The following is a 24,690-nucleotide window of genomic DNA, read 5'->3' on the forward strand; positions in this document are numbered from 1 at the left end:
GGTCTGTCTCCTCCGGGGTCTCCTCCGTGCTTGCCGCGGGCCGGGCGGGCGCTTTCCCTGCGGCCGAGGCAGCCGTGCGGTAACGTGGCAAGAGGGGGTTGGGTGGCCAGGGCCTCTTGGAGTGTGCGGCTGGTGTGCGGGCAGCAGGTAACCCTCCCTTAGGAGAGCGCAGTTTATTACTTGTCAGCGGTGAGTCTGGGGGAGATGAGAAGGAAGCTGGATATAACCGCTCGGTGTCTTCGTTTTATTTCAGCACGGGGCGGCGGGGGGCGGGCATAAGGAATGGCGACGAGAGGCGTAAGGAAGTTATAAAAATGGAGGCTATCTGTAGGCGAAACTGAGCGGGTGTTCAGTTGAATGTGCGTCTGACGTGTGTATTCGACTTTGTGGGCGTGTGCGTGTTTTTTAGAGAACTTTCCTCTTTTAGTTAATGACTTGCAAGTGCTAGTGGTATTTCTAACGTGCCATGTCTTGAAACTCTTTTTCAGACGAAGGGTACATCGTCATTTGGTAAGCGCCGAAATAAGACACACACCTTGTGTCGCCGATGTGGGTCCAAGGCATACCATCTGCAGAAATCCACCTGTGGGAAATGTGGTTACCCTGCTAAGCGTAAGAGAAAGTGTAAGTAACAAAACTTTTAATTGACTTGAGTTTAAAAATCTTTTGTTTCTTTGTCGTCTTCAGAGGCTTGATTTATTTTCCAACGAAGGAGGAATACAGTGTCATCTTGCAGTGCCTGCAGCTTTCAATGCTGATTTAACTATTTTAGCTAACATGCAGTATCATTACATAGAAATGGACTTTTTTTTTTTTATGTCACATGTGCAATACAAATGTAACGTGCAACTTAATTTTTGCAGCAGATAAGTAACAGTAACTTGTATATTTTAGATAACTGGAGTGCAAAGGCGAAAAGACGCAACACCACTGGCACTGGTCGCATGAGGCACCTGAAAAAGGTCTACCGTCGATTCAGGTATAACAATTTATCACAAACTAATGTGGTGTGAAATCCTGCATAGACATCACTTAATTATAAAATTGATCATTCAAAGTTAGCATTTTTATTTATTTAGTGAACTTAATGTAGCATGGTCTTTTTTCTTAAATATATCATGAACTAAATGATGCTTTAGATAGTTTGCTACATATTCCTTGAGGTAAACAAAACTCACTGTTAATACACAGGGTGTAGAGTAAGCTCTGATGTTTCTGTTAAGTGTAGATAGTACAGAATACAGAGATTATTGTAATACAATATGCACAGTTAAAAACACATGCTTTGTGTAGTACTGCCTCTAATTGTGAGTCAGTCGAATTGCTGATTATACTGTGTGTTTCTGTAAGAATCAAGTCTTGAAATGTGTTCCAGTTCCCATTTGCCTACCAAAAAAAAGTTCAGGACTGGAATAACTTCAGTAGACACTTAATTTGGAGTTTGGTTAGCAATAAGTAGCTATCTAAGTAGCTATAACATCAGATTCTGAGGTACAGGTTTCTAAAACTTGTTACAAAGCTTTAAGTTATACTGATGAGGTAATAGTGGGGATATTGTAGTGTAGCCACCAGAAAATAACCTTACAGTGTGCAGCTGTAGCATCCTTTCCACTGGATGTTGCTTGGGGCTGATTCTTCTTTTGTCATGCCTGTCATTAACTTCTGGTTGGAGGCATAGAGGATTTCTGTAAGAAATTGACCTGCACTGCACAAACATGAAATAGTTTTCTGAGTTGCTTGGTAGGAACATAAAGTAAGGCATGCCTTCAGCAGATGTGCTGTTTCTGATGTATTCTTGCAGTGTTCACTCACTCACTGAAATATTTGTGTCTGAAGAAGTCAAATCTGCTTCATCAGAAGAGAGCAAAAACCCATACTGCTTATTCCAAACACTTGTTAGTAAGATGTTTCTTACTAAAAATGTTGGAGCATATGAACTCTGTAGTGATTTCAGTGCATTACTGAGAAGCTGAAAAAAGCTGGTGAATTTGATATCGCTTGTCAGCAAATATCCTGGAGCAGGAATCATCCTTTCAAAAAGTGATAACCATGTTTCTACTTGCAGGAATGGATTCCGTGAAGGAACCACACCGAAGCCCAAGAGAGCCGCTGTTGCAGCCTCTAGTTCATCATAAAGACTCATCTATTTGTTAAAATAAATGGTCTTATCTAGAAAATCTGTCACTTTTTATATGTGTTTTATTTCAGCAAAATGCGGTATTCCTGAAAATACATGTGTTTACACACACAGTTTCTTGATGGTATGCATTGAAGCAAGTCATTAAAATCAGTCCCTTAACTGATTTTTCATTCAGTAGCACTCCTGCCTTGAAAATGACCCTTATCTCTGTGCTGAAATTAAAAAGAGGCTTGTATATCTAGAGGAACTCAACTGCAAAAGAAATGAAATGTTGGCACTATGGACTTGCTCTTCTTGGAGTTTCATTGTGCCCTAGCATGGAGAGTCAGAATTTTATTTTAAAGATAGTAACTTGTGTAATGCATCTACATGCTGTTCTGGGAGGCAGTAGTTAAGGAGGGATTTTCAGTCTTAGACATTATTCACTGCAGTGGCACTGAAAGGTCTGCAAAAGTAGTGTTTATTCAGTGGGTTATTGCTTCTTGGGCAAAAAAGCCCAAGCTTTTTTGGGCTCCCAAGTCTGGAGCACGGATACTGCCAGATACAAAAGATGGGATATTGGCTGTGGTTGGAACAGAAAAGTTAGTTGCCCAAACAGTGGGCAGGTTGGTGTGGAAAGCTGATGCAGAAAAAGATCTAAATTAACTATACTGAGTATAATGGTAGGTAGTATGACACATAAGTCAGTCACTTTGGGGTACGTATGAATTACAGATTGATGCCTGATGAATTTGTACCCTAGATGCTATGTTTCTGGGCTGACTTTCAGCATTAAAGTGATCATAAGGTGCTCTACTAAAGCTTGGGAATTGCAGTAAAAACTAAGGATTTAGAGGATTTTCAGACATGTTGAAGAGAAAATACTAAAAAAATAAAACCGAGGTTGTGAGTCTGCTCTTACTGCAATTCCTTTGGTTTCATCATGAGCTTCTAGCAGCAGTGTACTGCTGGAGGATCAGCAGCTGATATATCAACTTGTGCAAATCACTGAAGAAATTGTCAGCCAGGTTTGAAATCGGAGTACACCTGACTGCACTTTGTTACATTTTTAAGTACAGGTAATGCCTTTGGATACTTGAGTGTATTTACTTGGGCTGTTTCTAAAGAAAAAAGAGATGTCTTTGCCTGCTGTCCTTGGTATGTACCATACCCTATACTTCCCCTGCTTTCAGCTGGTTCTTCCAAGAAAGTCAAAGTGGCAGTGAAATAGTTAAAATACATTTTGTGCATGCTACACATCCACGTATTCCCAGGGCTCAGGAGTGCATCTGAAATGTGGGATTTGATGTCATCCTGGGAAGCACTTAAATGTAGGGGGAAGTAATAATAAATGTGTCTTTGTTGTCACTCTCAGAATAACCCCTACCTTTAAAAAGAGGTCAGCAAGGCTTTTAAGAGATTGTTGAGCAATGGTACAGCTAGGCAGTGGTACAGAAGGTATTCTGGCTATGGGTGGGAATGAAAGCCTTTGATTTGCGAAGGCTTATGTGATCTTTGTGTAATGTGGGATTTTTGTTCTGAGCCACCTGTCATGCTGACCCACAAACATGATGTGATACTGCAAAGGTAAGTGCTTAGCAGTTTGCTGCTGCTGTTAGCCCCTCAGCATGAGTTACGCTCCTGAAAAACAAACATCTGTATAATATACAAAATATAAAAGTAATTAAAACTTGCAATGGCTTGCATTAACTTCAAAAACAAACTTCATTTTGGGGAATTTTACCTAGAGCAAGAATGAATTTTATGGACATTTGACAGCCATTGCATTCTTGACTGTTTCAAAATTCCTGGTGAGCAGCAGGAAATCAGTTACTTTGGCTTTGTATTAGACCTTGTTCAGAAAAGCTTGGGTAGCTCGTATCAGTCATAGTTGGACTAAAAGCTTTAATGCATCTAGGTTTTGAAGCACTTTAGTTCTTCATAGTGTTTTCTTAAAGGCTGAAAGCTAGACTGCCTTGGTGGTTTTTCAGTACATAAATCTTTCATTGAGATCTGGTTACAAGCATCTTTACTTGAGGGTTATCAGTTAGAATTGAACCTCTGCATAGTGATCACTGACAGTTTAGATCAGCCCCTTAATGTATAAAACTATTGCCATACACAGTCTAATGTTTCATTTTTGCATCCTTCAGACTGGTATATATGGCACAGTCTAAATCAGAAATCACTGCATCTCATACTGTTCACTGTAGCAAGCCTCTATTTTTGGACAAAAGTGTATCAGATGAAGGTTTCTTGAAGGCAGAGGGGTGCCACAGGTGACTGCAGTGGTGGAAGACTGATTAGCTTTGGTATGTCTATTCTAAAAGTACAACTGCATGCCAGAGTTCAAAAAGAATAAAGAATCTTTGTCAGCTTGAGGGTCAGAGCTTTTTTTCAGTCTCAAACTTGGAAGAAGGAATTCTGCTTATTGCCATGGAGCAGCATTTCATTTGTGTTTGTTCATACTGAAAGGACGACAAGACCTAACAAAGCTGTTCAGTGCATAGCGAACCATAGGTATTGGGCAACTGACAAATCATTCAAAGGTAATTTAGACTTCTAGTACCATTGTGTATCCTGAAAAGACATGTAAATAACAGTACGTGGTTTTTAGATAGGTTGTGTGTGTGAACTGCCAAACCCAATAGGGTGAATAAGGTTGTACTGGGTCTGGCTGAGCTGGAACTGGTTTTCCTCTGTAGCAGCCCTCACGGTGCTCTGTTTTATGCTGGGAGCTGGCAGGGTGTTGGTAGCACCCTGGTGTTGTGGCTACTGCTGAGCAGTGCTTACACAGCACCAAGGCTCTTTCCGACATTTCCCCCCCCCCCCAAGTGGGATGGGGTGGGCAAGATCTTGGGAGGGGACACAGCCAGGACAGCTGACCGAACTGACCAAAGGGATACTCCAGACCACATGACGTCTGCTCAGTATAAAGCTAGGAGGAAGGGGGTGGGGTCACCCTTGGTCCTCTGAGGCAACCACTACGCGTATTGGAGCTCTGCTTCCTGAGAAGGCCCGACATCGCCTGTCCATGGGAAGTAGAGAATAAACCTGTTTGCTTTTTTGCTTCCACGTGCAGACCTTTGCTTCACTTTGCTTACATTAAAACTGCTTTTGTTTTACCCACAAGGGTTGGTCTATCTGATTTTCTTTCCCCTCTTTGCCCTGCTGAGAAAACAAGGGGAAAGGGGGGGATGTGATAGAGCGACTTGGTGGGTACCTGGCATTTAGCCAAGGTCAAACCACCACAGAGGTACACCTCTGTCAGTGTGAGATTGTTGACTCCACAGCAGGAACAGCTGAACAAGGTGTTTCACACTTTTTGACCCACAGCTGTTTCTGCCATCCAGTGTGCTATCATAAAGTGGTGCTAATTTTACCTATAAATTAAGATTACCTCCTCTGTTGCTGTATTGTGAGGGTAGTATGGAGACAGTCCAGTTCCTTTTTCCACAATGACACAAGCAAACAACACTCACTAGATTATTGTGACCCCTGGAGAGGGGAGAGGTAGTCCTAACATGTCATGAGATTCTCTAAGAGGAAAGTGTGGGGGCAAGAAGGCTGTTAGTCACTTTTCTTCATGGATTTACGTGAAAAAGGTTCATTGTTTGCTTGATGACAATGATCTGAAGACTTCTCTGAAGAGTAAGTTACTTTCCTATTCACAGCTTTAACTACTACACTAGATTCTTAAACTTCTTTGCTGTATTGTTGGAACAGATTCAGAGGCAGCCACAGGATGATCATGGAGCTGGAGCACCTCCCCTGTGAGGACAGGCTGAGAGAGTTGGGGTTGTTCAGCCTGGAGAAGAGAAGGCTCTGGGAGGGACCTAAAGCGGCCTACAAGCAAGCCAGAGAGGGACTTTATACAAGGGCAGGTAGCGATAGGACGAGGGGTAATGGCTTTAAACTGAGAGATTCAGATTAGATATAAGGAAGAAATGCTTCTCTGAAAGGCTGGTGAGACACTGGCACAGGTTTCCCAGAGCAGCTGTGGCTGCCCCCTCCCTGGCAGTGTTCAAGGCCAGGCTGGACGGGGCTTTGAGCAACCTGGGCTAGTGGAAGGTGTCCCTGCCCATGGCAGGGGGGGTGGGACTACATGGTCTTTAAGGTCCCTCCCAACCCAGACCACCCTATGACTATTTGATATTAAAATTTATTTCAGAGCCCTAAATGAGAACTTTTGGGGTCTTGGCCTTACACTACAAAAGTGGAGCTTCTTTACTCAAAATATCAAATAACTCGATTAGGTGACACTATTTGTCTTACTCAGAATATGTATAAATTCCCCCACCTCATGGCACAGCTGGCATAGGCTGCATCCCTAAAAACATGTAGTTAAAACAAGGTAAATTCCAACTTAAACTTTTCTGGGGATATTTAATGAGGTAAACGCCTAATGAACATGTTAAATCAGCAGTCCTCAATACACGCTGTGGGCAAACTGGCAAAAATTTGCAATTTGTTAATGGAAAAAAAGTCTAGTGTTTTCCAGAGAGCATTGCTTGCTTAGTGTTGTTACCTCTAGAGTGCCAGCAAACTGCAGACTGTGCTTTGTGATAAGGTATTTCATATGTAGGTAATAGAGATCTTGTATTTATGTGTAGGGAAAGATGCTAGAGGACAAAAGAGAGAATTTTCTAACTGCAATAAAGATGGGATAAATAAAGCATTTAATGATGTTTTCTTTCTTATGGTAATCTTAACTGATGATCCTCTAATAGTGTATATGCAAATAATAGCTGCATTTATGTCATGGATAGAGTAATGCACTTGTAAGAGAGAAGTAGCAATACGATTACTGATATAAACCAGTGATTTTAACGAAGTTTGATAGTAAACGCAGCAGCAGTTTAATGAGATTTGATGGCAAGGTTCACTTGATATTTACTGCACAGAGAACAGGTCTGGTGATGCGATTCCTCAACCCCACTCCTGGGCCACTTGGTGTTGAGTGTGAACGGCTATAACAGCCCATCACGTCCTGACAGCCTGGTATGCCTGTACCTGGGGTGCAGTCAGGGAGAACAATAACAGAATTGCACAGCCATCAAGTTCTTGCAACTGGCAACTGGTGGAAGACACCAGAATACTTCATTGTTGGAGCTGGGCCAGAGTGAAAAGTACTTGACAAAAGTCAGTTATCTTGAACTCTATAAACTGTGGCACCAAGTGAGACCCTTTGAGCTCTCCTGGACTGCAGTGGGCCTGTGACCTGTATCTCCCCTGAGCTGGGACACCTCTCAGGTACCGAAAACTTTAAGGCATTGTCCATAGAGCTGACGGGAGGCCAGGGCAAAATCTACCCTCTTGAGTCTCAATTATTGCCTGTCGAGGAATGCCGATGCATTGTGCATATTTACTCTAAACCCAAGAAGAGAGAAATTTTAACTTTGAGCTAGCTTCTCTTTCACTCACTTGCTCTCTGCTTACCAATGTGTTTGCGTATTGATGCATGGAAACACACTCTACAACTTGGACAGAGTTATACAGCAGGTATGTTTACTCTGGCACCGGGGTGCAAGGGGATTTCTCCACAAAGCTTGCACACCAACAGCACATTTTATCAGAAACTGATAGAGTGTGGATATACATATGCATTGAAATACACAACACATCCATATGCATGAGTAAGGCTGGGTTAGTTCTAGAGGCTGGTGTCAGCAGTTTCTGTTATCTTTGCACCTGCGCATTTCCTCCTGGTGGTCATCTTCAGGGATCTTTTGGAGGAAGGCTCACAGCCTTTCTCACCTTGTACTTTTCCACCCCATTCCTTTGAGCATGTGCAGATTCTCCTAAATAACTTCTTGAACAACAAGAGTGGTCCCATACGGTTTACTCCCTCTATCTTATCTAAAAGCACTAGCATACTGGTTTCTACTGTCCATGCATGGCTATGTATACTCTACAAAGACTCAACTTGTAAGAACACTGCTGCTTTCCAAGGACATGTCTCTTATTTTTGCTGAACACAGTAGTTCTTGGTAAGCTTCCACAAAACAGTCAGGGCAAGCAGGATTATTAAGCAATATCCAGAAATCATTATAAGTTGTTATAAGTAAATAAGTTGCAAAGCAGGTAATCATTCCCCTGTATCAGTATACAGTTATTTTCACGAGTGAGGGTACATCCTTTTTCCACCAGATCCAAATATTTTTGTCTGTCTGTGTGTTTGTACGTCTTGATTTGCGAATGCACATGTATATATGTATATAGATTTAAGATACTGTATAGTAAGTTAGTGTGAATTTTCTTATCTTTGAATCTATACTATTTTAATTATAACATATTTTACTGAATTATTTTGTAAATCTTTAAATTGATTACTGATGGAATGCTGTCAGTAATTAGTAAATGTTGATTTGCTGCTAGATCATTACCATGTTAATACTTTCATTCGCAATAACAGGGTCAGACAAAATTGTCGGGGAGACCCTCCTGTTGAGTCATGACATTCAGAAAGGACTCCCTTGCATTCTGAAATTCTCAGAGAGGAGTCTAGGTGCAACTGGATCCAGACTTAGTCCCAGACTTGGTTAGCAGTTTATGTCTAAAGGACTATATATCCTTTTTAATAACTGGACAGTAGATAGAAGGAATACTTGGTCTGGTAAAGCCGAATGTGGCAATTGTATATCCTCTAGACATCCTTTACCACAATCAATCCTTTATATCACTTAGTTAGGACTTCAAAGTTTAGCATGCTGTTAATCATTTATTGAGAATCTGTTGTGCCAAGGCATCTCAACCTCGAGGAGTAGCCTTGAGAGGCGTCTCTACTCAAGAGTTGATGCTGGTGTGCAGTCCGCTGCCATGCAGGAGAACTCAACAGGACCTGGGCTGTTCACTATTTATGGACTCATAGTCATATTTACATACTGACTACAGAAGTTACTTTCTTCGAAATTTGGCTTGAGTTGGACATGGTTAGGTGGGCACATTGTTCAAATCAGCCCTTGGCTATCGTATTGTTATATGTTTCCCTCAAATCCACTTTGAGTAGGTTGTAGCCATCATGACCACATGCATCCATTCCAATCACCACTGGTGGTTATCACTCGAATAGGGTTATGGGAAATACAGGTCATTTTGGGGAAGCGGAGCACACCACCACAACTTAGTACAGATATTTGTCTATTCTACTGCTACTGTTAAACTGTGGTATGTAAATGGACTCATGTACTGTCATCATGGCACAAGGTATATAGTATGTTGCCTACTGTACCATTAAATACAATTGCCATGTGGTCTCATAGAGTTGTGTGTGTCTAAGTGGTGTACCAGGTTGCTAACAATTTCCCCTTGGATTATGGGGGCTTCATTCTGCTCTGCAACCCTGCATTCCAGCTCAGGGGGCTGGATACCCTGAGGACAATTGGTCTTACTATTAGTGACTGAGGCAAAGAAGGTGTTAAGTACCCCAGCCTTTTCCTTATCCTTTGTCACCATGTTTCTCCTGCATCCACTTAAGGATGGAGATTCTCCTTAGACCTCCTTTTGCTGTTTATGTATTTATAGAAACATTTTTTATTGTGTTTTACTGCAATAGTCAAATTAAGCTCTAATTGGGCTTCAGCCCTTCTAATTTTCTCCCTATGTAATGTCATGACATCCTTATCTTCCTGAGCTCCCTGCCCCTTCTTCCATATTTCATAAACTCTCTTTTTTATCCTGTGCTCCAGCCAAAGCTCTCTGTTCAGCTAGGCCAGTCTTCTTCCCTACCAGCTCATCTTTTAGCATGTGGGGACAGCCTGCTCCTGTGCCTTTAAGATTTTCTTCTTGAAGAACGTCCAGCTTTCCTGGACTCCTTGCCCTTCAGGACTGCTTCCTAAGGGACTCTTTCAATCAGGCTTCTAAACAGGCCAAAGTCTGTCCTCCAGAATTCCAAGGTACCAGTGCTCCTAACTGGCCTTCTTACTTCTCCAAGAATTGAAAACTAATATCATTTCATGATTGATGTGCTCAAGCAGCCTCCAACCATCACATCAGTCACAAGTCCTTCTCTATTTGCAAACAACAGGTCCAGTGGGGTCCCTTATCTAGTTGGCTCCCTCACTAACTGTCAGGAATTTGTCTTCCACACACTCCAGGAACTTGTTAGACTGTTTCCTCTCTGCTACATTGTATTTCCAGCAGAAATCTGGCAAGTTGAAGACCCCCATGAGAACAAGGGCTAACAATCATGAGACTTCTCCCAACTGCTTAGAGAATATTTCATCTGCCTCATCATCCTAGTTGGGTGGTCTATAACAGACTCTCACCAGGATATCTGCCTTTTTGGCCTTTTCCCTGATTTTTATACATAAACAACCATCTCATCACCATTCTCAAGCTGCAGGTAGTCAAAAGGCTCCCTAACACACAAGCCTGCCTCTCCTTCCTTGTCTGTCCCTCTGTTCTTCTGAAGAGTTTATAGCCATCCATTGCAGCACTCTAGTTGTGTGAGTCATCCCACCATGTTTCCATGACTGCAACTATATCACAGTTTCCCAGCTGCACGATGGCTTCCAGCTCTTCCTTTTTGTTGCCTGTGCTTTGTGCATTGGTGTAGATGCATTTCAGTTGGGCTATTGATCCTGACACCTTTTTTTGGGAAGAAGCTCTGAGTCCTATATAACTGTTCTCAGGTGCTTCCATGGTTTCAAACACAACAGCCCTTATGTCTTTGATGCTGTGTGGATCTCTATCACCTACCTCCACTGGGATGGCTAAGGTGCTGTGCAGATTAGTACAGAGACACTTCAAATGTGCTTAAGTGTACTCAGCAGATTGTGGAGCAGACTGAGGGACCTCGATAACATACCACTTCTCAAATATTGGCATGCTGCCCCCAGACTTATCTCTAGTGAGTCTGGTTTTATCCCTTTTCCACTTCAAATCTGTTTTAAAGCTCTTTCAAGTAGCCTTGATAACTCTTGCACAAAGATACTTTTCTCTCTTTGAGCAAGGTGTACTCCATCTGTCACTAGCAGGTCTGGTGTCATGTAAAACAACCTATCACCAAAAAACCCCAAATTCTGCCAGTGACAGGTTTTGAAGCCAGGTATTGATCTGCTGGGTCTTCCTGTTTCTTCTAATATCACTCCCTGTAACTGGAAGGATAGAGGGAAAAACCACTCATGCTCCTGATCCCTTACCAAGTTGATTGCCCTTGGACTTCTTATTGCAACTTCATCATTGCCTACATGAAAAAGCAATAGTGGATAATAATCTGAGGGATGTACCAGGATAGGAAATTTTCTTGTAATGTCTTCATCCCAGGCCCCAGGAAGGCAGCTGATTTCCCTAAGAACTGGATCCAGTTGGCATATTGGGCCTTCTGTTCCCCTGAGAAGATAGTTGCCTATGAAAATAACCCATCTTTTTTTCTTTATGGAAGTGATTTTGATTGAGGGCATAGCTGACTTAACCTTGGTGACACCTTCAACCTAGATGGACCTTCGTCCTCATCACTCTTTGGTTCCACTTGCGGGGCAGTCACACAGGAGAGGCACCTCCTGTGCTGGGCAGGAACTTGTCACCATTTACCCCATCCCTGAAGTCACTGATAGGGAATCTCCCTATTGTGTGTCCTGTTTGCCTGACAGGCTTGTCCCAGGATAGTAGGGTGCGATTCCAGTAGTCAGCTTCCTTCTCAGACTTCCCAGTGCTCTTCAACCCACTCATCTCCTCCCGGAGCTCTGCCACTAAGTGGAGGAGTTCCCTTACCTGGGCGCACCTCCTGCAGGGGTGCTCACTGCAGCTGGCCAGTACTGGCATAAGAGCAGGGCCCACCCTGCAGCCTGACACCCGGGTGGCAGCGTGTTCCTACAAGAGCTCTGTCTGGGCAGCTGTGTCTGTCGTGGCAGGTGCAGAGTTTGGAGAGGACATGGCCTTCTGATGGGCAGATACCATTGCTTCCTGATGGAGCTGGCAGAGCTACAGCACCCATCCTGCACAAACTGCTGTGCCACATCTTGCTCACTAGTGCTCCCCAGGGGGTTGTTTAAAAGGTGGGGGGGCTTTGTCATGGTTGCTCCTGGCCCCATCCAGATCCCATCAGCCACTGTCCCACGAGCTGTGGGCTCCTGGCAGGTCTCTTGTCTCACCCAGAGGTTCCCCTGGTTCAGGAACCCCCTGTGCATCATGCTGGAGTGGCCCACTGCAGATCACGCTGACACTGGAGCTGCTCACTTCAGTGACTGAGTGCTAGTTACGGTTTTATACCACATATAAATCTCACACTCATATGTCACAGCCCGAAAGGACCTGTTTAGGACAGCTTCCCTCCCCTTGGGGCCTATGACCAAGTTTGAGATACCCTTGGACGGAAAAGGTGAAATGATACCAGCCAACCAGTTTAGCAATTTATTAATACAAAATACAAGGCAAGTGGTTAGATACAATAACTTAATGGCAACTCCTTAACTGTATAAACAAGCCCCGTGATGCACATTTTCACTTGGATCTAGTTATAATTTATTACAGAGAAAGAAAGGAAGAGAGACAGAGACAGAGAGACAGAAAAATATCACCACCCATGGATCCAGCAGTGTCCTGTTGGTCCTCTTGATTCTTGGTGTCTTGGTGGTGGGGGTCCTGCCCTACCTCCTGATGGTGCCATTTTTATACAGTCCAAAAGTCTCCACCTGTTTCCAAGAAACTTCATGCATATGCACGGTGGGTGTGGTGCCAGATGATGGCAGGCCTGGTTCAGTGCAGCCTCGATGTGTCCTGGGTGGTCACAGGGAGACTATTCCACAGGGGTTGAATCCTACAAGACCATCCTCAAAGTCAACAACCTAGCACCCTACACCTGCGCAGTTAGTTGTTGACAGGAATAAAAAAAACCCCACAGGTTCTTGCCTAGTTCAAAACCACAGAACATATTGTTCTACCTCTGCAGGGCCGGAAACCAGTGTCTCGTTTGTTCGGTCCTACCTCTGCAGTTCTGGAAACCGTGTCTTGTTCTTGCTTGTGGTTTTCTCTGTACCACGAAATCTTTAAGACAAATGTCCACACATCTGTCTGCCACATCATGTTCCTGGCCCCACCCAGGATGTTGATGATTTTGGTATCATAAAGGATACCAAGAACTGAGGAGCTGTATTTTCTTTCCTGAGGAAATCAAACACGAGGGAAACATTAACGTATTGATATCAGACAAGAGCTTTTTTGGCAAGGCACTACCTTTTGCTCTCCTATTTGAAGAGCAGAATACCACTAGGTGTCCAGAAAGTATCTCAATAGGGACAGAGAGTATGGGAAAGAGAGGCAGAAGAGAGAGGGGGGAAGAGGAAAAGTGAGGGAGGAAGAAAGAGAAGGAGGGAATGACTGAAGGAAAGCAGGCAGGCAGAAAAGAAGGGAGGACAAAAGGGACATAGCGGGGAAAGGAGCCCATGTGCTGGGTTTGGAAGGCTTCAGGAGTGCTGAGCTTTCTCCCCATGGACAAGAGGTGCTCCTTCTCCTGGTGTGTACATGGCCTTTGGTGGCTGCTGCCCCCAACATGGTCTGCAGCACAACCTGGAAATAGCAGCTGTAATTCACAGGAGAATCCACTCTCTCTAATGCATACTGGTACACCCGTAATTAGGAATTCAATGAAAATTGCCCCAAAGGAAATTAGAAGAAACCCTTGTCAAAGGGTGGATGGAGGTTGGAAGAACTGTAGTCTATTAAGGAAACATGAAATATAGAAAATGGCAACAACCAGGAGGCTCTATGACCTCTGAAATACTCTGCCTCACATAAAACTGGCCTTGAATCCTACTGATACAAACCCAGAACAACTCTGCAGTTCTTAGTGTAATTGTTTTTGTAGTCAGCTGCCCACCAATTTTGAATGTCCCCTTCACTTACAGCCAAAGATATGTAAGACATTAAAGGCTTCACTTAGTACCACACCCTCTTGCTTCTCTCTAGAACAAAAGCCCCAAAAATCTGAAAATTCACAAGGCAGAAAATGGAGCTGTATTTCTTCACTTTTACAGATCCCTGGGCCAAACCCTTAGTGGGTTACATCTCAAGTGGAATCATACAGCAAGGGGAACTGTCCTGGAAATACCAGACCCTACACAGCTCTGCACACAGATTTGCTCCTCCATTCTTGCTTTGAGGGGAGCTTCGGGGCTGTTCTCACAGGTTTTGTAGTGAAACCAAGAAAACTCTGTAGCAGGTGCTGTTCCTTGTCTCAAGCTCCCCCATTAATAGGGGCAATACAGAGTCAAGCCCTGGACCTCAAAATGCACCAAAAAGATCTTACAGGCAGTTTATGATGTGAAGGATCATTTTCACATGATGTAGCAAGTGTGCAGGTTGATGTAATGATATTGAACACCCAGACATGGACACCCACATGGTGCTATCAGATGGGAAAAGGAAACAGGTGCCTTTGAACTGGGATTTCATTTACACATGGCAATCATTAGCTCCTTTTATGTGGTTTTGTAGCAAGAAAGGTAATTTTTTCCTATTTTACAGACAAGGCAGTGAACTAGAGGAAGGCAAATCCTTCTGTCTCAAGTCCCTCAGTGAACTTATGGAAGGGACTCCAAGGCAATACCTGAGTGAGTCTATGGAGCAAGGCTGTCTCAACTCTACCTTAACTTCCAGAGCCCAGGACAGCATTGCAACCCTCCTGCCCTGCTTGTGAAACCTAATAAACCTCAAACTTGTTCTTTGAGCCCGCACAGGTCTGCATGACTGGTATCATGGATTAAATCACTTGGAAGAGTGAGTGAAGGCTCAAAGAGGCCAGGGCAGATGCAGCAGATCCCTTCCCAGTGCTTCACCTGGTGCTTGTGGAGATGTGGAGTATCAGAGGCAACTCAAAGGAGGTGGTGACTGATGATGGTTCAAAACTATTTCACAGCTAGCACAAGCCTTGAGCTGTAGTCATAGAAGCTAAACCACCACCTAAAGGACAGCAGATGACAGTGAAAAACCTGCCTGAAAACAGTGCTTCACTCCAGGGATGCTCTAGGGCACAGAAGTCGGTTACTGAGTAATTCCAGCTCTGCAAAGGCCATGTGGAGTGGGAGGGAGTGGAACATGTTGGGAAATCGATTTGAAAGATTTATTTTTGGTATCGTTTTTAACTCCTGATTTGGCTGGTAAAAGGCTGTCAGGATTTTCCTTTATTTTTCAGGAAAGTTCAGGCATGAAAGAAATCCCAAATCTCTGGTCTCTAACTTCGTTAATACAGTACAGCAAGTGGATGCAAACTGTGATCTACTGATTTTTCTACCAGTATCGATAGACTTGCAAGAACAAAAATTGTTATTAAATGACATGCACCTAGATTTTTGAGATCACACAATCTAATAGCAAATTCCTAAGGCTGAATAGCTGGGTACTTCAGGGACACCTTTATACTTTCTAGACAGTTAAATAATGCTTACTGTGCTCTACCAGGCACTCTCAGCAAAGACAGGATCCCATAGTTTGTATGTACCTCTGACTTCAAGCTTCACATGTCTGCCTTCCCCTTCCCTCAGAACTGATGTGTATGTTGAAGTTGTCTTGGGTATTTCAAAACTACAGTGCCCTTGCTTTTGCCTGCCTTGTGGCTGGGCTGTAAGACTTCTGTTGAGAGATTATTGTTTTGAACTTTTCTATATATATACATAAATAAACCCAGCCTTAAGAACCTGCAGTCTGAGATAAAATAAAGCACTTGGAGAAGGCACAATCGTACCCACTGTGCAGTCACGAAGAAAAATGCACCATTTAAGAACTGAATTCACACAATTATTCAGGGGCTTCATTTTCATTAATGAAAGTCAGAATCATCTTCCTCTGAAGTCTTGTGGTTATCATAATGCCAAATGCATGGAGGGAAACAGTGGCTGAATAGAGACTGAACCTAGACTACCTTCCTCCCAGCTGTCTTGTATAGCAGCACCCTAGCACAATGCTATGCATCCACAATTACAGAGGTGCTTCTCTTTTCTTGCTCAAACTGTTAACAGCCTGTGTTTGCTAGATGGCATGGCTATATTGCTCCTCAGTGTTTCTTTTTACAAGGCTGAGAATTTGTATCATGCTGCTAGCTCAACTTATTTCTAGGGAAAGAGAATGATTTTGATCTGAGCCCTTCCAAAAAGCCAAGGCCAAATCCCTCAATGCCCTCTAAGTGAAACACCTTTTTCTTGTGGCAATCCTCTGCAAATTATGCTCTCCATGGACTGTTCAGCTTTTCTAGATGAGACCCATCCTACCGCTGGGATCACCATGCTCCCTGGAGGCAGAAGAGAGTGTGGAAGACAGCAAGAAGTAGCTGGTGTTGGCATGAGATTATCTTATTAAGACCTGGGTAACTGGGCCTGTGAAATTAAATTACAACTTGCTGTTGGGCATAAAGGCAACAGGCATCGTGCAATGTCTAGATGTGAGGCTCCAGGGTCAGAGCTTGTTATTTTGGTCCATTTTCATATCACTGATGAAGGTAAATGTAAGAGGCCAAATAGTGGCTGTCAGGCAAGTGGATGAGGATCCTTTCACTCCTTGAAATGCTGTCAATTCCATGTGTGAAGTCAGGGATACACAGGAATCTAAAGTCCTAGTGCCCAATGAGATGTGGAGACAAAGGCCTTAGATACGTGAAGCAGAGGTGCAGAAGAACACCCAGATCAGACAGATATTATCTGAAAAGTGGAGACAGCTAGGGTTCAACCCACCTTGGGAAATACCAGAAGGGAAATAAGAACAACTGCAATAAATAAGGAAAGTAAATTAGACTGCTAATGTCAGTTGGCTGGCACATCGAAAATTAAGTGACGTGGTAAGGGAAAAACTTACAGGTGCTGGCACATCTATGCATGAAGCCTGAAAAACAAGTTAAGGGGGCTAAAGTGGTTGCCTTCAAGGACAATCCTGATACAATGGACATCTCATAGAGCTGGGATATGGAGGATCAATGGGATTCAATGTAATCTGACTACCAGTTTCATAGGAATGATGCGGTAAGGTGGTCAGGGGGCAGAACAGCACTCTGGGAAACATTCTGAAATCAGCAACAGTTTATAAAACTATTACAGAAAAGCATTACAGAACATGTAGGTGGAAATCACAGTCTAATAATGAAAATGCTTTTTCATCTATAGCACTGTACCTCCTTGATCAGGAAAGAATGAGTGATCAAGAAGTAGGATTAGCAAAGCTGTGAATTTTGGACAGGTAGCAATAGGGGGATTATTACTACATTGAGAAGTCAATGACTTTTCAAGAATGAAATACAAGGAGAACATCTTTGGGTGCAATAAATGACTGCTCCGTAAGACAGCTGGTCCTAGAGCCCACAGAAAAAGAGGCTGTATGGGGTTTGGCCTGGACTGGTGCATTACGTGCATGTAATTTAAGAGGTTTTGACAGTAGTTTTGTCACTGTCTGCTAAAGAATCCACAGCAAATCAAGATTAAAAGCAATTTTCCTGTTGGTACAGTTGTCACCATGTGCTTTTGGGTCACCTTTCTGAGCAGCCCATGCAGGGAAGTTGCCAGCATGGCTCCCTTGCGTTGTCGGGCAGATGAGAGGGCTTGCCATGCTGTGGCTCTCCTGTGAAAAAGCAATCTTAAGGTGAACATTTTCCTAATGTTACACTTGTTGGGCAAACACAATTTCTGAATAATTTATTTTGTCTGAATACTTTGAGTAATTATATTTTACCAAACTCTTAACTTGCAACTGGATAAACTATTTCTCCTGCCTTTCCCAGAGTTTTATTCTGAGAACAGCCATAATGGCTGGTAAAGGTCTGTGGTGACTCCATTTCAGTGGCTTACAAGACAGAAATACCCCTGAGCACTAAAGGTGAATATTTGAGTAAGACTGGCCAGAAATCTGAACTCATTCTTGATTAGCCCTTTGGACTTTGTGCGGTTTTCCTCTTTTCCTCTTTTCTGACATCCAGCAGCCAATGGATGGCACTAAGATTACTGCCCTGCTCACAAACACATTATAACAAGTCTCACACTTTTTAGGGATTTAGGAATACTGAAAAATTGTCTGAGGCACTGAAGTTGGGTTGTTTGGACAAGTGTGAGGTTGGTTGCCTCAGCTCTTGTAGTTCTAACAATGCTTCTCCCCTCACACAACCTTTTTTTTTCCCTTCCCTGCTTTGGGACTACTTACAGCTAACAGTAAATTCTCATTGGAAATCTCCACATAGGTGTGTATGGATCCTCCAACATGCTGAGAGTGCATGCTGTCCCGTCACTAGTGGGTAAAGATGCTAAATAGCCTTGGTCATTGTAGTAATGCCTAAAGCATGCTACTAGTACCTGCCTAGATGGTAATTTCAGAGGATCTGTAAAAACACTGTCAGGAAATGGTTAGATCATGAAGAGCTGTCTCTGAAAAACAGTCATGAGCAGGTTGAAAGTTTATGGGTAAGAATTAGAGACTGAGGCAACAAAGGGAACCTTGTGGTTGACATTTACATTGGTCTGGGTTCACATTTTCAGTGCCATCTCACTGTATGCTTCACACTGCCCTTTCTTGAAAGGCTAACTCCCCACCTGGGCCAACACTGATGCAGGAGCACAACCCAATACTTGAAATAAAGGAATGCTCATAGATAACTGTGACAGCAGCCCTCACCCTGCTTTGGCAATCCCACAAGAACACTGCTCTTCCTTTTTAAATGTGCTTTCTCTACCCCAGAACCCTAAGCAGCAGAATAATCTTTGCTACTGCTAAGGCTGAGTGATTAACTACCTTGTTATGTACTCGCAGTCCCAACTCCCAGCAATGCAGAACACAGACAGTAGTGTCACAAAAATTATGTTATCAGGTAACTATTTCTAGCATAAATGGATTAGTCTCAAGATAATACATATAAATATATACACACACACACATATATATATAAGCATGCCTGTGCTGGTTAGTGAATGCCCTTAAATCAGTTCTATCCTGTCAGCTTTAAATTTTGTATTTTACATCCTCCAAGTCTGAAAATGTTTATTGTTATTCACATTCTCCTTTTTAACATTGATACAAATACTGAATATTAAAACCGGTCAAAACAATAGAAGAATTTCATTTTTCCCCCAAAATTTTAAAATTAGGACATCAAGTAGTTGGTGGACAAAAAAAGAAGAAAGGAAAAGTAATTTTAAACAATCATTAACATTTATGAATTTTCCTTCATTTCAATAAAAGCCTGAAATATACAGTTCACACTCTCAAAGAGATGACTTCTCAATGCAAAGATCACATATTGCTATTTGATTTGGAAAAAAAACCCTAAAAGAATCCTAAAACTTTATTATTTATCATTAATTTCTTAAATTCTTAGAGAATTAGTTGTGGTTTTTTGTTTGTTTGTTTGTTTGTTTTTGTTTTTTTCTAGCTGGTACTGCAGTTTGGGCTTCTTTAAAATCTATTTTAGCCTTAAGTAAATAATTTGTCTCAGTTTACTACTAAAGCATGGAACGGATATTTTTGTATGTTGAGTCCTGTTGACTCATTTATGAACATCATGTCCACTTCAGAAGAGGACATAAGCCTTCATTATCTGCCACGAAATTCTAAACACAATACTTTTATTGTTTCAACAATAAGAAGTCTCACCTATCTCACTGGGAATAAAATTGAAGCAAGATCTTGTACTGTAGTTTTCTGTCTGCTACCACCCCTTGTCACAGATGACCAGATTGCAATATTTTGCAGTTTAAAGACTGAAATTTTATGAGTACATTGTTTCAAATGCCTTTCATGGTCCCCTCTTCTCCCCTGCTCACCCCACTCCCCAGATGACTTGTAAACTGTAAGTCTTGCTCCACAGGTTCAGCCTATTACCCACATTCTATTACTTTACTCATTTTTCCAAGGTTGTTTCTTCCTTTTGTATGATTTAGAGTCTGGCCTGAAATTTCATACATAAGTTCAGATCAGAGTCACTGTGTCCATAGCCTTCTAACTGAAAGGTCTGGTAAAAAAATATATATATAAAAGTTGAAATAAAGGTTAAAAATATTAAAAGCAACATATCTGTAAAAATGAAAAAAATAAACAACAGCTCACAAACCATTTCATGGAACACTCCGAATCAAACTGTTATGTCTACAGTCATTTCGCAGACATTAAAGCTCCCACCAGCCCAAAGAGGTCCATTTCAGCTGTAGTACTGTTACTGATTCTGTCATTAACTAGAATTGTGTTTGATTCTAATATGAATATAGAGTTTAAAAAGATATTTTAGTAGAAATTATATGTTCACATTTATTGCATTTTGCACCAACAACCGAATGCTACTATGAACTCCTCTGTACAGCTCTGTAACAAGGCCAAAGATTTGGTCAAAATCATCTAGTATCAACATATAGAAACTGAGACAATACGTCTAAGATTTAAGATAATTTGTTTGAAGTAGGTATAGTGTTTACTTACAGGAGTATTGTATAACCTAGAAGAATGCATAGAGATGTCAGGACCCAGAATTAATGGGAATTGAGGAAAGCCGACTGTAACAGCAGGAAACAGTGAACTTAAGCAAAAGCTAATTCCGGCATGGGGAGATCGCAACTCCACTCATGGACCACCTACCCAAATTACACCCCAGATCCATTTCTACAATTTTCTAACCTTTACTGCGCAGAATCAGAAATAGGAGGAGAATATGTTAATGATTTATAGGAAACAGTATGTTTATGTACGATTACTTAATGAATATGCATGAGCAAGTTCTATATAAGATGTATGATATTGGTGCTTGGTGTGTGTTGTTGGTGAGACGACTCCCCTGTGCACCTGGCCGTTAATAAAGAAGTGTGTGCTTATCTACATCACATTGGTGTCGATAGAGTTTTCGGTAACAGTCCCTGCTGGGGGACTGGAGGAACAGCAACCAAGTGGCAAGCCCTAAGCTAGTAAGTGGAACTGTGTCGGAGGTAAAATGAGTCCACCAAAGAGCCTGACTTCTACAGTCTTATGCAAGCCACTAAAACACATGTCCTGTCTTGACCCTCCTAAAATTTCATACTGAGAAAATGGGAGCTATGCTACTTCTGTAGTATTTCTGCCCAGTTTTCTTTGGAATTTGGATATATTTACCGATTTGTAAATGCTGAAGCTGGGAGGAACTTCTGCCAAGCTCCTGCCTGGTCTCCTGCATAACAAAGGCCAGAGCACCCCATCTATCAGCCTTTCGTAAGATGCAAAATTAGCAAATATTCCACATAACTATGTCTTCATCTCCAGCCACTGAACATCCATCCATCCTACTCATCATTCCAAACTCTGATGAACTTATTTCCATGAGCAACTGAGTCAGTGGTCATGCTTGCCCTGCCCACCTTTGGCTTTGCCTCGGTTCCCACAGGTCTGCTGACTTCATGCATCCTGAGAAATCATCTGGCTTCTGAGGCAAAAATGATCACCTCTCATCAGTTCTTATCACCTCCTCACTGGTGAAGTCGAAAAGTCATTTGCAAGGCATTCATAGCATCTGGCATACAATAGAGTTACAAAGTATTGGGCTTATACAATGGAGCTGGTGATCTGTGGTCCTTGTATTGGTAAGAAACACTTGGTTTCACCCAGTCCATATTTCCCCTCTTTGAGGCTTATCTAAGGAGTTTGTCAATGCAACTGCAAGAGAATGGGAGGGTGCATCCTTCCATACACTCCTGCTTCCTTGGGTGACATTCCTTAGACTAATTACAAAGGCCACAGCTGGTCCTTGATGGATGTTTGAGGCATTAATGACACCACCCTGTGATGCAAAGCACACACACAAGCAAGCTTTGAGACAATCATTTGGCATTTCAGTCTCTCACAAAGGCGTTAGTCAATAGGACCCCCTGAGAAACTGCCCTCAGGGACAAGGGAGTGGAACAGGGCTGGCAGATATTTAGGGGCACTTTCCATAGAGCACAAGAGCTCTCCATCCCCATGAGTAAGAAATCAGGAAAGGAAGGCAAGAGACTGGCATGGATGAGTCAAGACCTCATGGTCAAACTAAAGGGCAAGAAGGGAATGCACAGGCAGTGGAAGCAGGGACAGGTATCCTGGGAAGAGCATAGGGACATTGCTGGTTGTGTAGGGATGGGGTCAGGAAGGCCAAGGCGCAGATGGAGCTGAACTTGGCAAGGCATGCGAAGAACAATAGGAAGGGCCTCTGCAGGTATGTCAGCCAGAAAAGGAAGGGCAAAGAAAGTGTACACCCCATCAGTGAACACAGCTGACAAACTGGTAACAATGGATGAGAAGGCTGAGATACTCAAGTAACATTTTGCCTCGGTCTTCACAGGCAATCTCTCTTCCCACACCTCTGGAGTGGATGGGCCTCAAAGCAGGGACTGGAGAAGCAAAGTCCCTCCCACAGTAAGAGAAGTTCAGGTCTGAGACTGCCTGCGGAACCTGAACACACAGAAGTTTAGGGGACCTGACAAGATGCGTCCCAGAATCCTGAGGGAATTGGCTGATGTAGTTGCCAAGCCACTCTCCATCATAGCTGAAAAGTCATGGCAGTCAGGTGAAGTCCCTGGTGACTGGAAAAAGGGACACAGTGCACCCATTTTTACAAAGCGTAGACAGGAGAACCTTGGCAGCCATAGAAGATCACGGAACAGATCCTCCGAGAAGCTATGCTAAGGCACATGAGCACACAGAGGTGATCTGAGACAGCCAGCATGGCTTCACCAAGGACAAGTCCTGCCCAACCAACCTTGTAGCCTTCTCTGATGGTGTGACTACATCAGTGGACCATGGAAGAGCTACAGATGTTGTCTATCTGGACTTCTGTAAGGCCTTTGTCATGGTCCCCCACAACATCCTTCTCTCTAAACTGGGGAAAGAGATGGACTTGATGGATGGACTGTTTGGTGGATAAGGAATTAACTGGATGGCTGCGTCCAGAGTGTAGTGGTCAATGGCTCAATGCCCAGATGGAGATCTGTGATGAGTGGTGTCCCTTAGGGGTCTGTACTGGGATGAGTATTGTTTAATACCTTCATCCGTGACACAGACAGTGGGATCAAGGCACCCGCAGCAGGTTTGCAGACACCACCAAACTGAGTGGTGCATTTGACATGCCCAAGGGAAGGGATGTGCCATCCAGAGAGACCTAGACAAGCTTGAGAAATGGGCCCATGTGAACCTCACGAGGTTCAACAAGGCCAAGTGCAAGATCCTGCATATGGTTTCGGGCTCCCCTAGAATCAATATTGGTTGAGGGATGAAGGGATTAAGAGCAGCCCTGGGGAGAAGGTGGATGAAAAGCTGGACATGAGCCAGCAATGTGCACTTGCAGCCCAGAAAGCCAACTGTACGCTGGGCTGCATCAAGAGAAGTGTGCCCAGCTGGTCAAGGGAGGGGATTCTCCCCCTCTACTCCACTCTCGTGAGACCCCACCTCAGTGCTGTGTCCAGCTCTGGAAAGACTTGGACCTGTTGGAGTGTGTCCACAAATATGATCAGGGGGCTGGAGCACTTTCCCTGTGAGAGGCTGAGAGAGCTGGGGTTGTTCGTATTGTCAGTAAAGGTGAAGACTTTTTTCTCTTGTCTTCAACCCTTTATTTTCTTCTATTAATAATCAGACCTAGACTACAACTGAGAGCCTGCTGGTCTCCATGACAGCTCTGGACTGTAACAGGACAGATCAAGACACACACGCCCCCCCCCATGTCATTCATGGCTGCACACTTTGGTTCTGGAAACCAAACACAAGACTAGACTGCAGATTTCTTCCCAGAAAACCCACCCACACATTTGGAAAGCAACACCACCTGCACTGTTAGTAATACTGAGACTTTTTCTGCAGTTTTTATGCCTTTATTTCTTTCATTGTACAATAACTAGAGTTAAGGGCCTGGGATCCCTTGGGGATCATCCTGAGTCCCAGCTGCCGGCCTGGCCAAACCAGGGCCCCTGAGGGACGCTCCCAGGGTCACTGGTGGTGGCAGGCAGGCTTCTTGCCAGGCTGGGAAACTTCAGGGCTGCCGGCTCTCCTCTTTGGGGCTCCCTGGGGGCCCCCCTTGGACCACTGGCTGCCCCAACGGGGAGTGGAGGGCCTAGGCACAGCCTCCTCTGGGTCCTCCTGCAGCTGTTTTTGTTCCCCACAGGTGGGAATGGGGACACTGGGGGGGCTGTTGGGCCCTCCTGAAAGGGCTGGGTGCAGGAGACCCATCCCTCTTGGGAGGCAGCAGGGAGGGGAGCAGCCTTGGGGCTGCCCTCCCACTCCCCCACAGCATGGGCATCCCTGAGGTCCATCCGATGTCCGGGCTCCCTGCTGCACTGGCACAAGACGGTGTGCACAAGCTGGTGGACAAAGCTCCTCGTGTGCCTGCCTAGGGTGTCCCACAGCAGCTGGATCAGAGCCTCCTTATCCGGGCCAAAGTAGAGCAGGCTAGATAAGACGAGGCTCTGCACTGCTGCTGCTTCCTGGGCATCCTCGAAGAGCTGCCCCAGCACCTGATGCAGCCAGGGCAGTGAGGGATGGAGGACTGCGGGCCAGTGGCAGAAGATGGATGCCCAGATGTAGGCACAGAAGCCGCCCACCGGAGCCACGGGAGCTGAGCACGGCTGGGTGTCTGCAAGCTCCTCCTGTCAGGCGGACGGTAAATGACGGTGCTGCAGGTGGTG

At 43.8% G+C, this 24,690-nt stretch overlaps 2 protein-coding genes across 2 annotated transcripts in view; one reads left to right on the forward strand and one right to left on the reverse strand.

The window, feature by feature from the left end:
- RPL37 (ribosomal protein L37) overlaps window positions 1-2,179 on the forward strand; it is a 2,453-nt gene extending 274 nt beyond the window's left edge. The window contains exons 2-4 of the mRNA XM_026865811.1: window positions 436-624; window positions 895-979; window positions 2,066-2,179. Coding sequence (XP_026721612.1) covers window positions 436-624; window positions 895-979; window positions 2,066-2,135 — 344 coding nt within the window. The 3' untranslated portion in view covers window positions 2,136-2,179. The remainder of the gene's footprint in view (window positions 1-435; window positions 625-894; window positions 980-2,065) is intronic.
- A 15,781-nt stretch (window positions 2,180-17,960) lies between these two features.
- The window catches only part of LOC113489793, a 22,741-nt gene continuing 16,011 nt past the window's right edge, over window positions 17,961-24,690 (reverse strand). Inside the window, exon 4 of the mRNA XM_026865812.1 lies at window positions 17,961-18,044. Within this exon, the coding sequence (XP_026721613.1) occupies window positions 17,961-18,044 (84 nt within the window). The remainder of the gene's footprint in view (window positions 18,045-24,690) is intronic.

This window comes from Athene cunicularia (genome assembly GCF_003259725.1).
Source record: "Athene cunicularia isolate RWA chromosome Z unlocalized genomic scaffold, athCun1 chrZ_part1, whole genome shotgun sequence".
Taxonomy (NCBI): Eukaryota; Metazoa; Chordata; class Aves; order Strigiformes; family Strigidae; genus Athene; species Athene cunicularia.